This window comes from Xyrauchen texanus, chromosome 3, assembly GCF_025860055.1.
Source record: "Xyrauchen texanus isolate HMW12.3.18 chromosome 3, RBS_HiC_50CHRs, whole genome shotgun sequence".
NCBI lineage: Eukaryota > Metazoa > Chordata > Actinopteri > Cypriniformes > Catostomidae > Xyrauchen > Xyrauchen texanus.
In genome coordinates, this window is record NC_068278.1 from 7,827,916 (window position 1) to 7,843,060 (window position 15,145).

The window sequence follows — 15,145 nt, forward strand, 5'->3', positions numbered from 1 at the left end:
AAAAAGGAGATATACAAAATGTGCAGTGTTAACAGGGTCTCCAGGAACAGGGTTGGGAACCACTGCCCTAGGCTAAAGGTGACAAAAAATAGATAGAGTCAGGAGTTGGCAAACCTAGCATCCAATTAATAAAACTAGATTTATGCATTTAATGCATCATATCCTGCAACATCCAGACAATGAATTTCACTTTTTTATTTGATATATTTAATACAATTTATAAATGTATCTGCATTTATGACAGAGTCTGAAGCCCTGGCTAGAAGTCATTATTTATGAGCAGGATTACTGCTTTAAAAAAAAAGTTGAAAAAAGTTCACAGAAAGGAAAAAACATCACAGGTCTACCAAAGACTTCAATTACTAACACAGAGGGAATGCATTTTGTTAAACGAGTTTATTGACATTGATGCAAATGCAATGTAGCCTGCCTGCAAAGAAACATACAACTCATTTAGCAAAATCAAAGCACAATTATAAAACAAAGTATAAAAACTAAAACCATGCCCAACCAAACAGAAAAAAGCACTACAAACAGAATTTGTTAACAGCTCTACTAAAACTTGCATTAATATTAGCACAAATGTAAATACACAGACCCCATCCAACATTTAATTATGTACATATTTATACAAAATAAAATGCTTCTAGGAACACACACAATATGCACAATGGTGCAAACTTTTGATTTACTAAAACAATTCAAGCTAATTCAAAACACACAGTAGGTAGGGCTGCAATCTAAATTACAAATTCAATCAACTGGACTATTATCATTAAAAATAAATAATAAAAACATAAAATGCGAAACTTCCATAGTTCATTCTATATATAAAAAAAAGAACAAAAAAAAATTAGACAACTTTAAAAAGGCACATTCATCAAGGTAATCTAACTTTGATTGAAGTTAATACTCAGCTTAGGTTGTTGTGGATTAAACATGGTTCACTGTTGCCTGTAATGGTTTACTGTTGAGGTTTTACTTGAAAGGGCTCTACTTCTGGACAGATTGATTTACAAATGTGTTCTGTTGGCAAGACTACCTACAACAGGATAGAGAAACACAATGGAATCAATCAAGATTATGTGATTAAGTTTGACATTTTTAAAGTCTATACTAATATACAGTATTATAATATATATATATATATATATATATATATATATATATATATATATATATATATATATATATATATATATCTCACAAAAGTGAGTACACCCCTCATATATATGTAAATATTTGATTATAACTTTTCATGTGACAACACTGAAGAAATTACACTTTGCTACAATGTAAAGTAGTGAGTGTACAGCTTGTATAACAGTGTAAATTTGCTGTCCCCTCAAAATAACTCAACACACAGCCATTAATGTCAAAACCGCTGGCAACAAAAGTGAGTACACCCCTAAGTGAAAATGTTATATACACACACACAGTGATGTGAAAATGTATTTGCCCCATTGCTATTTTTGGGAATTTATTACAGTAAATAGTTTTAGATCTTCATAACATAAAACAAAGGCTATCTGAATACAAAATACAGTTTTCAATTTTTTTATTTTAGCAATAAAGTAATCCAACACCTATATCACCCATGTGAAAAACGAAATGCCCCCTTAAACTTAATAGCGAGTTGTGCCACCTTTAGCAGCAACGTCAGTCTTTCACAATGCTGTAGTGGAATTTTGGCCCACTCTTCTTTGCAGAACTGCTTTAGTTTGACCACATTGGAGGGTCCTGCATAGCATCTTAATTAGGTTCAAGTCAGGACTTTTACTAGGTCACTTCAGAATTTTAATTTAGCTTCTTTTGATCCATTCAGAATTGGACTTACTACTTTGCTTTGGATCATTGTCTTGCTGCATAATCCAGTTGCGCTTGAGCTTCAACTCAAGGACTGATGACCAGACATTCTCCTTAAGGATTTTCTGGTAGAGAGCAGAATTCATGTTTCCCTCAATTACTGCATGTTGCCCTGGCCCTGAAGCAGGAAAGCATCCTGTAACATGGTTCAATGGAAAGGAGGTGGCGGGAACCGGATGAACCTTCAAAATAATGTTTAATGAAAACAAAAAGACACCAAACATAAACACACACAATGCAGCTGCACGTGGCTCTCTCTATCCCGAACTACTGCAGTCCCACTGCATTTATCCCTCTCCTCAGTTGATTAGCCTGATTGGGGGCAGGGTATGCATAGTCACGGCCCAGCCCTACCACCACCATGGTTGACCGTAGGTATGATGTTCTTTTTGTGGAATTCTGTGTTTGATTTACAACAGATATAACGGGACCCCTGTCTTCCAAACAGTTCCACTTTCGACTCATCAGTCCACAGAACATTCTCCCAAAAGGTTTGAGGATCATCAAGGTGTGTTTTGGCAAAATTCAGATGAGCCTTAATGTTCTTCTGGGTTAGCAGAGGTTTTCGCCTTGTCACTCTTCCATGGATGCCATTTTTGGCCAGTGTCTTTCTGATAGTTGAGTCATGAACAGTGACCTTTATTGATGTGAGATAGGCCTGCAGTTCCTTGAATTTTGTCCTTGACATTTTTGTGACTTCCTGGATGAGTCATCACTGTGCTCTTGGAGGAATTTTGGAAGGTCGGCCACTTCTGGGATGGTTCACTACTGTGCAAGTTTTTGGAGAAAATGGCTCTCACTGTGGTTCTTTGAAGTCCCAGAGCCTTTGAAATAGCTTTGTAACCCTCCCCTTCCTCATCATTTCTGGAATTTCTTTCGACCTTGGCATAGTGTGCAACAGGGCAAGTAAGACCTTTTAGCCAACTTCATGCTGCTGAAAAAGTTCAGTTTAGGTATTGATTTGATTGAACAGGGCTGGCAGTAATCAGGCCTGGGTGTGTCTAGTCCAGCTGAACCCCATTATGAATGCAGTTTCATAGATTCTGGGATTTAGTAACTAAGGGGGCAAATAATTTTTCACAAAGGCCCAGTGGGTATTGGATAACTTTTTTGCTTCAATAAATAACATTACCATTTAAAAACTGTATATTGTGTTTGCTCAGATTTCCTTTGTTTTATGTTAGATTTTATTTGAATGTTTGAAACAATTTAGTATGAGATATACAAAAGACCAGAAGAAATCATGATGGGGCAAATACATTTTCACAGCACTGTGCACACATAATCTATCTATCTATTTATCTATCTATCTATCTATCTATCTATCTATCTATCTATCTATCTATCTATCTATCTATCTATCTATCTATCTATCTCTATATATATATATATATATAGTAGAGAGAGAGACAGAGAGAGAGAGAGAGAGAGAGAGAGAGACAGCATAATTGTTGCAATTATGAATCCTTGTTTGGTGGAGCAAGAAAACATTTAACAATGTCAGATTTATACAATACCTATAGTTAAAAATGAAATTTTAATATTCATGTCCCTTCTTATTATCAGCTTAGATAAGTACACATATTGTAAACTGAAATGCGTAACATTTATAGACCGAATTGAAGGGTTAAACAAGTAGTTATTATATTAAGTGCCACATAAATCACCATACACTGAAGTACTGCGCTCACCTGCTTCAGGATCCAAAACCACTCTTTTTGCTTTCTGCTTCCTGTTCCTGTACTGCTGAGGACTGCCCTGTATAGTTCACACATATACACATGTTTAATTGTATGTGTATTAATAAGAAAAACAACACTATTTTTAAATAAGGATAATCGGAAAAACAAATAAAAAACAGATATACTTGTCTGTCTCTGTCTGAAGCAGGACTTCTTTGGTATGTGTGTGGGGAGGACTCTGCAAAGAGAAACATGCAGATGTTTGTATGATTCTTGACCAAAGCCTCAAACACCCAAAACATGTCTTTATTGTAAACATACTAGGGCCTGTATTCAGAAAGATTTTTATCTTACCACTAGGAGTTCTCCGAAGAGTTCCTAGCTAGGAGTTTTTCTTAAAACCTATTCACAAAACTGCAAAGAGCAAGTCTTTCTAAGGAAATCTTAAGATAAGAGTAAGAAATCTGGGACGTTTTTCCATTCCAAATGAAGGACTTTGCTATGCTATCATATTGCTTGAAATAAGAGAGGGGTACATCTATATGGAAAGACTGTAGCAGGTAGTTGAATTATGGAATAAAATTAATTTTAATAACATTAATTTTCAAAATCATACATAAATGTAACGAAGCCCACCTCCCACATCGCTCGAAAACCTTTTTTATTAAAAGGTCAAAATTGACTAACTAAATCACACATATTTGCTGAGAATAAAATACCCAAATACTTAATGCCCTGTTTGGGCCACTGGAAGGCACCTGGCTGAAAAGCCGTTACCCGGGCAATACGCTGTCAGAGCCAATTAACTCTGTATCCCGAGAACTTAGAAAAGGATTGAATAATTCTGTGTAGGCAAGGCATAGATCTAGTAGGGTCAGAGACGAATAATAAAATATAATCTGCGTAAAGCAAAAATGTATGCAGTACACCTCCCGCCATCACCGCTGGAAAATCATCTTCCTTTCTTATCGCGGCTGCTAATGGTTCCAGGGCAAGAGAGAACAATAATGGGGAAAGAGGGCAACCCCGCTGAGTGCCCCTATCCAGAGTAAAATAATCTGGAATGAATCCATTCATTTGTAAAAACCTGGTAAAAGGTATGGTACATGAGACTACCTACTATATAGTATGTCAAAACCAGTATGCCAATGGAGTAGTATGTCGAATACTCATTATTTATAAAACAGAAATCAAGAAATCCCCGGATGACCTACAACACTATTTCTGGCAAGATTTTGAAGTGCGGATCGACTGAACACTTAACAATCCCATAATACCTCTGGAGCTGAAGCCGCATACACACATGCAGTGACTTTATTGCTTGACGTTGCTAGTCTCTGTACTATGAAGTCCCTAGTAGTCATTCCTACTGCTGTTGCTCAAACATTATTATTGAACTTCACGTCTGTCCATATGTTTAGAAAATTTGATCACAGATGAAATGTATTGCTGGTAAAACTAAGATATCATTCTAATTGACAAGAAATAATTTCTACTGTCCCTAAAAATAAAACATTCTGCTGTGGAATGTTTTTATGTAAACCACAGCAATGCTCAATGCATTATATCATTAACAAGTCAAACAATCTGTTGTTCCTTAAGCTTAAATGGTGCTTGTTTAACAAAACAAGAGCGGATTATATCCGCGGTTGTTGTTATAATCTCATATAGTCGGGTCACAGGAAAATACCTACGTTCCCATATGAAGTATGTCTGAAAATTTTAATCGACTGACAGCCCTTCACACACACAATATAAACACATTATAAAGAAGACTGACACCCGCATTCTATAAACAAATTGACTGCCTTACATTTTCAGGATTTACAACTGCATTTTGAGAGAGTTTGGTAAACCCGTGCAGTGTGAATGGAACCACACTGGATGACTAGTTGTTGGCTACGTCAAGAATATTTGGAATGCAAAAAGCATTCAAAGCCACTGTTGGTTACAAAACATTTGATCGAAAAACCGGTGCCTCGATTTGGCTAATTAATTTAATGATGCCTTTTCAAATTCGACAAGACTTTCCTTTGTTGATATTTACTTAAGTCACTGTCGCTATGGTTACAGGCGTTATTTATGGATATCGTGATTATAGAAATAGGAATTGCCAATTCAAGAGTCACGTCTGTTAGTAAATAAGGATGTCAATCCCAACATATCTTAGGAAAATGTCCAAATCAAGCACAACTAAAAGGAAACAATGCAATGACCAGAGATGAAGAAATACCTAAAGAGTTAGACAGCAGGCAGTCTCTCTTTATGTGAGAATTGGAGCCACACAGAAAACAGCATCTCTCCTCCTTCTGACGCCATCTTCCATCCTTATAAGGGCTGCAGTCATTCATTGCCTTGTTGTACTTTGTGACGTCACGCCTACTGAGCAATCAATCAGTACTGTCACATCTCAATATACTGTCAATATACATTTTATATATACATTTTTATACATACATACATATATATAAATAAATATGAACAAAACTAACTAAAAAGCATCAAGAGTCTTCTTTAATTCTCTTTTGGCATCTGCAAAGGTGTAAGTGCTATGGATAATGTATTTATTTTCAAAGTCCTGTAAGTTGCGAGGTGGAGCCACCGTGGATCGGATATGTTGGTCCAGCACATCCCACAGATAGGATTTAGATCTGGGGAATTTGGAGGCCAGGGCGACCTTGAACTTATCATCCTGTTCCTCAAACCATTCCTGAACAATGTGTGCAGTGTGGCAGGGCACATTATCCTGCTGAAAGAGGCCACTGCCATCAGGGAACACCATTGCCATGAAGGAGCGTACCTGGTCTGCAACAATGTTTTGGTAGGTGGCACGTCAAATTGACGTCCACATGAAAGTCCGGACCAAGGGTTTCCAAGCAGAACATTGCCAAGAGCATCACACTCCCTCCATCTGCTTGTCGTCTTCCCACAGGGGGCACACAATATTAGGCAGGTGGTTTTAATGTTTTGGCAGATCGGATAAACCACACACACACACACATATACATATATATATATATATATATAGATACATACATACAGTATCTCACAAAAGTGAGTACACCCCTCACATTTTTGTAAATATTTGATTATATCTTTTCATGTGACAACACTGAAGAAATGACACTTTGCTACAATGTAAATTAGTGAGTGTACAGCTTGTATAACAGTGTAAATTTGCTGTCCCCTCAAACTAACTCAACACACAGCCATTAATGTCTAAACCGCTGGCAACAAAAGTGAGTACACCCCTAAGTGAAAATGTTCAAATTGGGCCCAATTTGCCATTTTCTCTCCCCGGTGTCATGTGACTCGTTAGTGTTACAAGGTATCAGGTATGAATGGGGAGCAGGTGTGTTAAATTTGGTGTCATCGCTCTCACACTCCCTCAAACTGGTCACTGGAAGTTCAACATGGCACAGAACTCTCTGAGGATCTGAAAAAAAGAATTGTTGCTCTACATAAAGATGGCCTAGGCTATAAGAAGATTGCCAAGACCCAGACACTGAGCTGCAGCACGGTGGCTAAGACCATACAGCGGTTTAACAGGACAGGTTCCACTCAGAACAGGCCTCGCCATGGTCAACCAAAGAAGTTGAGTGCACGTGCTCAGAATCATATCCAGAGGTTGTCATTGGGAAATAGACGTATGAGTGCTGCCAGCATTGCTGTAGAGGTTGAAGGGGTGGGGGTGGGGGTCAGCCTGTCAGTGCTCAGACCATACGCCGCACACTGCATCAAATTGGCCTGCATGGCTGTCAAGATGCCATGGCAAGATGATGCACAAGAAAGCCCGCAAACAGTTTGCTGAAGACAAGCAGACTAAGGACATGGATTATTGGAACCATGTCCTGTGGTCTGATGAGACCAAGATAAACTTATTTGGTTCAGATGGTGTCAAGCGTGTGTGGCGGAAACCCGGTGAGGTGTACAAAGACAAGTGTGTCTTGCCTACAGTCAAGCATGGTGGTGGGAGTGTCATGGTCTGGGTTGCCGGCACTGTGGAGCTATAGTTCATTGAGGGAACCATGAATGCCAACATGTACTCGACATACTGAAGCAGAGCATGATCCCCTCCATTCGGAGACTGGGCCGCAGGGCAGTATTCCAGCATGATAACGACCCCAAACACACCTCCAAGACAACCACTGCCTTGCTAAAGAAGCTGAGGGTGAAGATAATGGACTGGCCAAGCATGTCTCCAGACCTAAACCCTATTGAGCATCTGTGGGGCATCCTCAAACGGAAGGTGGAGTAGCACAAGGTCTCTAACATCCACCAGCTCCGTGATGTCATCATGGAGGAGTGGAAGAGGACTCCAGTGGCAACCTGTGAAGCTCTGGTGAACTCATGCCCAAGAGGGTTAAAGCAGTGCTGGAAAATAATGGTGGCCACAAAAAATATTGACACTTTGGGCCCAATATGGACATTTTCACTTAGGGGTGTACTCACTTTTGTTGCCAGCGGTTTAGACATTAATGGCTGTGTGTCGAGTTATTTTGTGGGGACAGCAAATTTACACTGTTAAACAAGCTGTACACTCACTACTGTACATTCTAGCAAAGTGTAATTTCTTCAGTGTTGTCACATGAAAAGATATAATAAAATATTTACAAACATTTGAGGGGTGTACTCACTTTTGAGAGATTCTGTATATATATAGGCTGTGGCTCAGTTGGTAGAGCGGGTCGGCCACTAATCGCAGGGTTGATGGTTCAAATCCCGGCCCACACGACTCCACATGCCGAAGTGTCCTTGGGCAAGACATTGAACCCCAAGTTGCTCCCAATGGCAGGCTAGCAGAGCTGCCATTGGTGTATGAATGTGTGTGTGAATGGGTGAATGAGTCACAGTGTAAAGCGCTTTGAATATCGTCAAGGTTAAAAAGGCGCTATATAAGTGCAGACCATCTACCATATTTATATATATTTTTATATATTTATATTTATATATATATATATATATATATATATATATTCACTGCCGGCCAAAAGTTTGGAATAATGTACATATTTTGCTCTTATGGAAAGTAATTGGTATTTTTTTTCACCAAAGTTAAATACAACTGACCACAATGTATAGGAATGACATTAATAAAGTGAAAAATCACTATTAAATAAAAAAAAAGAATTTCAGAACTTATAAAACTTTTGTGAGATACTGTATATAAAAAATAAATAAAAAAAATTATATATATATATATATATATATATATATATATATATATATATATATATATATATATATATATTTTATTACATAGTATATACAGTTTCCCCTATTTGTATTCAGGAGTGGCACTATTATCTATCGACATTTCACATGGTTCATTAATATCATGACGCAACATAACACTTGCCAGCGCCAGTCAGTTGCACACTCATACTGAGGGACACCCGTATGAAGCGAAAGGGACTTCACCATATACACGCATATATTCAGTGACATCATCGTATAGCAGCCCATCAAAGGCTGTTATTTACTGCGAGTGCGTACACATACATAACAGAGAAGGAGACCCGGCATGATACCTCTTCGAGAGGAATGCCAGCGCAGAGCAGTCTCACCCACGCAGTGCAAGTCATTATAAACAGCGCTGCATGAAGGATGGCGCGAGACGCGAACTCATTTAAATTTGGCTGTCGAAAAACCCTTTGAAAACCCTTAGTGTCTCTTGCCTTGGCGATTGAAATGAGTGTCAAACCATGTTTAATGGCACACCATTATAAACAACACTGACCAGAACATAAATTATAAGGCTGTCCAATCCACACATCACCACCCTAACAAAATTGTACCTTGGATTTACTATAGTAACACTTAATGGTATTTTGGCAGATGTGCAATGTGTTATATTCATACTAAATCATAGTCCTATTAAATACTTTTTTATAGTTTCTAAAAAAGCTTCTATTTTGTTTTTATAGTTTCTAAATGTATAGTTACTGTCATGTCATAACAAAAATGTCATAGTTTGTTTTGTTGAAGTTACTATCGTAGTAAGGAGCCATGTTTGCTTTTTACCAGAATTATTATGGACCAAGCAATCAGGTTTTATTCAGTGTAAAATCTGTTCTAAAATCTGCTCTTTGATTGTTGGAAAAAGTAACTGGCTTTGTTTGCCTCCAGAAGTTCAAAGAGATGACTTTACTTAATCAGTAGGATCACGCAGAATATTTCAATTTAGCCCTATATAAATAAGGTAGGCCTTTATAGCCACTAGTGTATAAATAAACCTTTTTACAGATGTTACTGTTGCATCAAGTCAAAATCAATGCTACAATAATATGAAATATATAATATAATCCTATAATATGTCACTATTTTTATTAGTTTCTATCATTAATTAGTATTATTTTATTTTAAACAAAAAATATTTCTTTTTCCACAGTTGCTACCAAATCAGGTGCTTGGTGCTACCATCTGTAGAACTTGGTGGCACCAGTGCCACTGCTCTCATATGTAGTCTGGAGCCCTGTGGTGACGTATATTCTGTTGGAGAGATTTATATTTTCTATTGGTGTTTCTGCTTCATAAAAATAGTGAAAGTAATTTTCTGAGCGCTTCCAGTGTCAAAAGCTCCCAGTAAATAATAAACAGACGCATTACAAGGCGAACATGAATAAACCATATATAATGATTCTAAGGTCATTTGAAGCTATTATTCCACAGACTTGTGTAAATACGGGTCCGGTCTTACAGGCTCGCGGACGCGTGTACATCCTTTACCCTTAATAACACCACATACATGTTTCAGGTAAGTGTTCTCAGGCTTTGGACACCCCTCTATTGGAATTTTTACACATTTCTCAAGCAAAAGCTTCCAGCTCATTGACATTCTTTGGTTTCTGTGCTGCCACTGCCACTGAATAATTGTGATTGCAATTGTATACATTCACTATATAAATGTCCATGACTTAATAGACAGTGTGGAGCTGGCATTGAATAGTAGATCACTAATACTATACAATCTTTAATATGCAAAACATTCACACTATAATATAAACATTACCAACCATTTTCGTGCCATTTCATAAAGATGATCAAATATTTGTAAAAACAAATTTAGCCGAATTACCTCTTTCTCATAGGACAGTCTTTCATGAAATGTCCAATCTTCCCACATATCCGGCAGCAGCGGTCACTGGGGACGAGTTGGCCCTCGGTGAGCACCTCTGGGTCAAAAAAGTACTCCTGACAAAAACAAATCTGACATTAGACAAAATCATTTGACTTGAAAGGCATCAAAGAGAATTTAGGTGGTCAAGATGAAGGACACAAACCATTTTATTTGAATACTCTGGAGGGTAAACTATGACAGGGTTGCCAAAGACTCTGCGTGCATTGATAAAGGCCTTCATGATGAAACTGGCCACTGAAAACAGAAAGGAAGACGAGACAAGTTATTGCAGTGTAGTGATCTAATCAACATTAAGTCAATAAATGTTCATATCTCTACATGAAGTCACTCAAGCCAAGTTAAGCTGACCTTGATCTGTTTTCAATGTGATTTAAACTTGTGGTCACCTTGTAGTCATCATATTCCAAAATGATGGGCAGAAATATGGATTTGGCCATACTATGCTTCCATAATAGATTTAGCTCTTTTATTCAGCTATGGCATTGGAATGGTATGGTGTGATAGCATGACATAGGACAACTAGTATACTGATAAGCTGTACTGAATGTACACTCGCCTAAAGGAGTATTAGGAACACCATACTATTACTGTGTTTGACCCCCTTTCGCCTTCAGAACTGCCTTAATTCTACGTGGCATTGATTCAACAAGGTGCTGAAAGCATTCTTTAGAAATGTTGGCCCATATTGATAGGATAGCATCTTGCAGTTGATGGAGATTTGTGGGATGCACATCCAGGGCACGAAGCTCCCGTTCCACCACATCCCAAAGATGCTCTATTGGGTTGAGATCTGGTGACTGTGGGGGCCATTTTAGTACAGTGAACTCATTGTCATGTTCAAGAAACCAATTTGAAATGATTCAAGCTTTGTGACATGGTGCATTATCCTGCTGGAAGTAGCCATCAGAGGATGGGTACATGGTGGCCATAAAGGGATGGACATGGTCAGAAACAATGCTCAGGTAAGCCATGGCATTTAAACGATGCCCAATTGGCACTAAGGGGCCTAAAGTGTTCCAAGAAAACATCCCCCACACCATTACACCACCACCACCAGCCTGCACAGTGGTAACAAGGCATGATGGATCCATGTTCTCATTCTGTTTACGCCAAATTCTGACTCTACCATCTGAATGTCTCAACAGAAATCGAGACTCATCAGACCAGGCAACATTTTTCCAGTCTTCAACTGTCCAATTTTGGTGAGCTCTTGCAAATTGTAGCCTCTTTTTCCTATTTGTAGTGGAGATGAGTGGTACCCGGTGGGGTCTTCTGCTGTTGTAGCCCATCCGCCTCAAGGTCGTGCGTGTTGTGGCTTCACAAATGCTTTGCTGCATACCTCGGTTGTAACGAGTGGTTATTTCAGTCAAAGTTGCTCTTCTAGCAGCTTGAATCAGTCGGCCCATTCTCCTCTGACCTCTAGCATCAACAAGGCATTTTCGCCCACAGGACTGCCGCATACTGGATGTTTTTCCCTTTTCACACCATTCTTTGTAAACCCTAGAAATGGTTGTGCGTGAAAATCCCAGTAACAGAGCAGATTGTGAAATACTCAGACCGGCCCGTCTGGCACCAACAACCATGCCACGCTCAAAATGGCTTAAATCACCTTTCTTTCCCATTCTGACATTCAGTTTGGAGTTCAGGAGATTGTCTTGACCAGAACCACACCCCTAAATGCATTGAAGCAACTGCCATGTGATTGGTTGATTAGATAATTGCATTAATGAGAAATTGAACAGGTGTTCCTAATAATCCTTTAGGTGAGTGTATATACTGAACAGTGTGTGCATAATGTTTTGATCATCCTTTAGTGAAACAAAGACGTTTGGCCCATACAATGACATTTTTTCCCCAGTACATTTGGTCCTCTGGCATCCCAGAAATATTTATGAGACAATAATAACAGTAGAATACTATTAACTGTGCATGTTGGAGTAGAGTAACAGCAAAAGGAAAAAAAAACATTACATACTTCTCCGCGAGAGACCAGCTCCAAGATTATGACTCAAATCAAAGGGATCTAAATCAACAAGAGAAAGACAATAAATACACAACTGATCAACCATGATATTACACCATATACTGTGTGTGTGTGTGTGTGTGTGTGTGTGTATATATATATATATATATATATATATATATATATATATAGCATTGATGAACACCACATGTTAAGGTCGGTTCACACCAAATCCGTGACGGTCTTGACAAACCTCTGACGGAAGGTCTATTCACACAGTGTCCGTTATAAGCATGAAATGAAAAACTATTTCACCCCAGTACAGTAGGCTGCACTGTTGTTATACCAGTCTCCTCCCCACACATTCAGCTGTTAGAGATTAGTATAATGAATAACAGTTTAGTATAAAATAGGATTGTATATATTAAAAATAATATAAAAGAAAATAAGGTCTCACTGCCTTTTCTTTCTTTATATTATTGCAATTCTTTGTTATATTATCCTTGCAATAAAAATAGCAGTGTGATTCTGCAATTCGTTTGTCTAAAACATTGCATATAACTAAACATTTTATGGGATTTTCCTAACAGCATAGTGCAAACGAATTGCTGAACCTCGCTGCTATTTTTAATGCCATGAGAATATATCAGGCACAGTGATAAACATATTAAATAATGAACATTTAAGGCAATAAAATCACAAGGAGACATTCAACAACAGACCGGGTTTATGTTTGTAGTACCAAGGGTTCATGAACTGCAACTATTTATTTTTAAGAACATCATTTCCGGGTGTGTATCAGCTGCACGTCTAATGCCGGTGTTTGCCAGTTGATTAGCACCACCGATGCGCTGGATTGAGCAACTGTAGCGACTGTCAAAAAACGATTTTCTTATTGGTCAGTCAGTTTTCATCGCAGTCCGAAGAAAAACAAATCGGAACACTCTCCGTAAAAAACCCTTCGGATTGTCGGAGGATAATTTGTCCGACTCGGTATTAATAGAATCCATTGTTACGTTCAAAATATTGGTACCGGTATAAATGGGTATTTACACTATTGTGTAACTTCTAATAAAAGAAAATATTTGGATTGCATTTTTGCAGTTTAACCCTTCCAGAACTCAATTATGCTCCAGGGATGGACGCACGCACACACGATCGATTCAATTTAAGATTCAATTTATTATTCAATACTGTATTATGATTTGTTTAACTGCATTTGTCAGGAAATTAAATAGAAAAGTAATGTTACGCATTTTAACAAATTATCTTTAATTAAAAATTAAAATTGCATAATTTTTGTAATTCTATCATGTAAGACATTATCCCCAACACTGCATATAATATATGGGTTCCTGGTCTGGTTCCTGCCACTTTTCTTATGCTCACCCTCAATAGCAAGATTTTTGGAGGTCCACTGCTTCTTAAAGGTGGTGAGAGGCTCCTTCCTGCGGATACAGATGACATTCTCCTTGAAATCAAATGTCTCAGTGTAAAACTGCAGAAGCCCGAGCCACAGTTCCCCCACGGACTCCTTATTCTTCTTGTACTCCGGCCAGTAATTACGCTGTGGAATAAACAATCCCTTATTACTCGGCAACAATTAAACCAGAAATCCAAGCCACATCTTTGTGCTGCCTGTTTAAAGGAATAGTTCACCCAAAAAATTACAATTCCGTCATCATTACTCACTCTCTCATGTACGTTACAAAACCTTATGACTTACTTTGTCATGGAATATAAAAGATGTTAAGCAGAATGTTAGAGACTGACAGCCTCAATCACCACTCACTTTTAATGTTTGAAAAAAAGATGCAATGAAAGTTAATGTTGACTGAGGCGAACTTTCTGCCTGGCGTCTTCTATTGTATATACGGATCAGAGCATGTGAGCGAAGCGGAGCGGTGTGACCCTCCGCTCAATAACCCGCTCCATGCGTGTGTGCTCCACTCAGCCACTCACGGCCAAGCCAACGCTGAGGTACCATTCACGCTCACCGGTAAAAAAGTGTTTGCTCAAATCCCGCACCGACATAAAATGTCTCTGTAGTATACTCGGTTCTAAGCACATTTTCGCGATGTCGAAGATGTTATTTGCAACCACTAATCTAGAGTCCGTTTTTTTATGTTTCACTTGTCGTTATGGTGTGGATTTAACTTTGGGAAACTGACCAGCAGCAGTTATGTGCCACTTTATCCAGAAGCAGAAATCGAAAGCAACAGGTGGTCGATTAAGTGAGATAATTCCGCTACGAAATTCTCTATGCGCGAGCGGAAATGAGGACACCCTGATCTGCAAGATTATACAATTTTATTGGTTTTGATTTTTTTGTGTGTTCGCTGGGATTCATGGAAAAATGCTTTAACAACTTAGAGTGTTATTAAGTTACGTATTCGATTGAGGGTGCTCTAACGTTTGCAACCCCGCAGAACCGGGCCTGCATCTAGCTGGCAGCTGCACTAACATGATGGCAAAACAATAAGATACCTTACT

At 38.4% G+C, this 15,145-nt stretch overlaps 1 protein-coding gene across 3 annotated transcripts in view; it reads right to left on the reverse strand.

Moving 5' to 3' along the window:
* Positions 1–245: 245 nt before the first annotated feature.
* Positions 246–15,145, reverse strand: part of LOC127621419 (terminal uridylyltransferase 7-like) — a 52,211-nt gene continuing 37,311 nt past the window's right edge. For 2 of the 3 annotated variants that reach the window (XM_052095009.1, XM_052095001.1), the window contains 8 exons: positions 14,042–14,219; positions 12,665–12,712; positions 10,832–10,923; positions 10,627–10,742; positions 5,782–5,930; positions 3,734–3,786; positions 3,558–3,624; positions 247–1,042 (listed from right to left, as the gene is read on the reverse strand). In XM_052095009.1, the coding sequence (XP_051950969.1) occupies positions 1,014–1,042; positions 3,558–3,624; positions 3,734–3,786; positions 5,782–5,930; positions 10,627–10,742; positions 10,832–10,923; positions 12,665–12,712; positions 14,042–14,219 (732 nt within the window). In that variant the 3' untranslated portion in view covers positions 247–1,013. Of the gene's footprint in view, positions 1,043–3,557; positions 3,625–3,733; positions 3,787–5,781; positions 5,931–10,626; positions 10,743–10,831; positions 10,924–12,664; positions 12,713–14,041; positions 14,220–15,145 lie in introns of all 3 variants that reach the window. The other variant, XM_052095018.1, reaches the window with a different exon arrangement.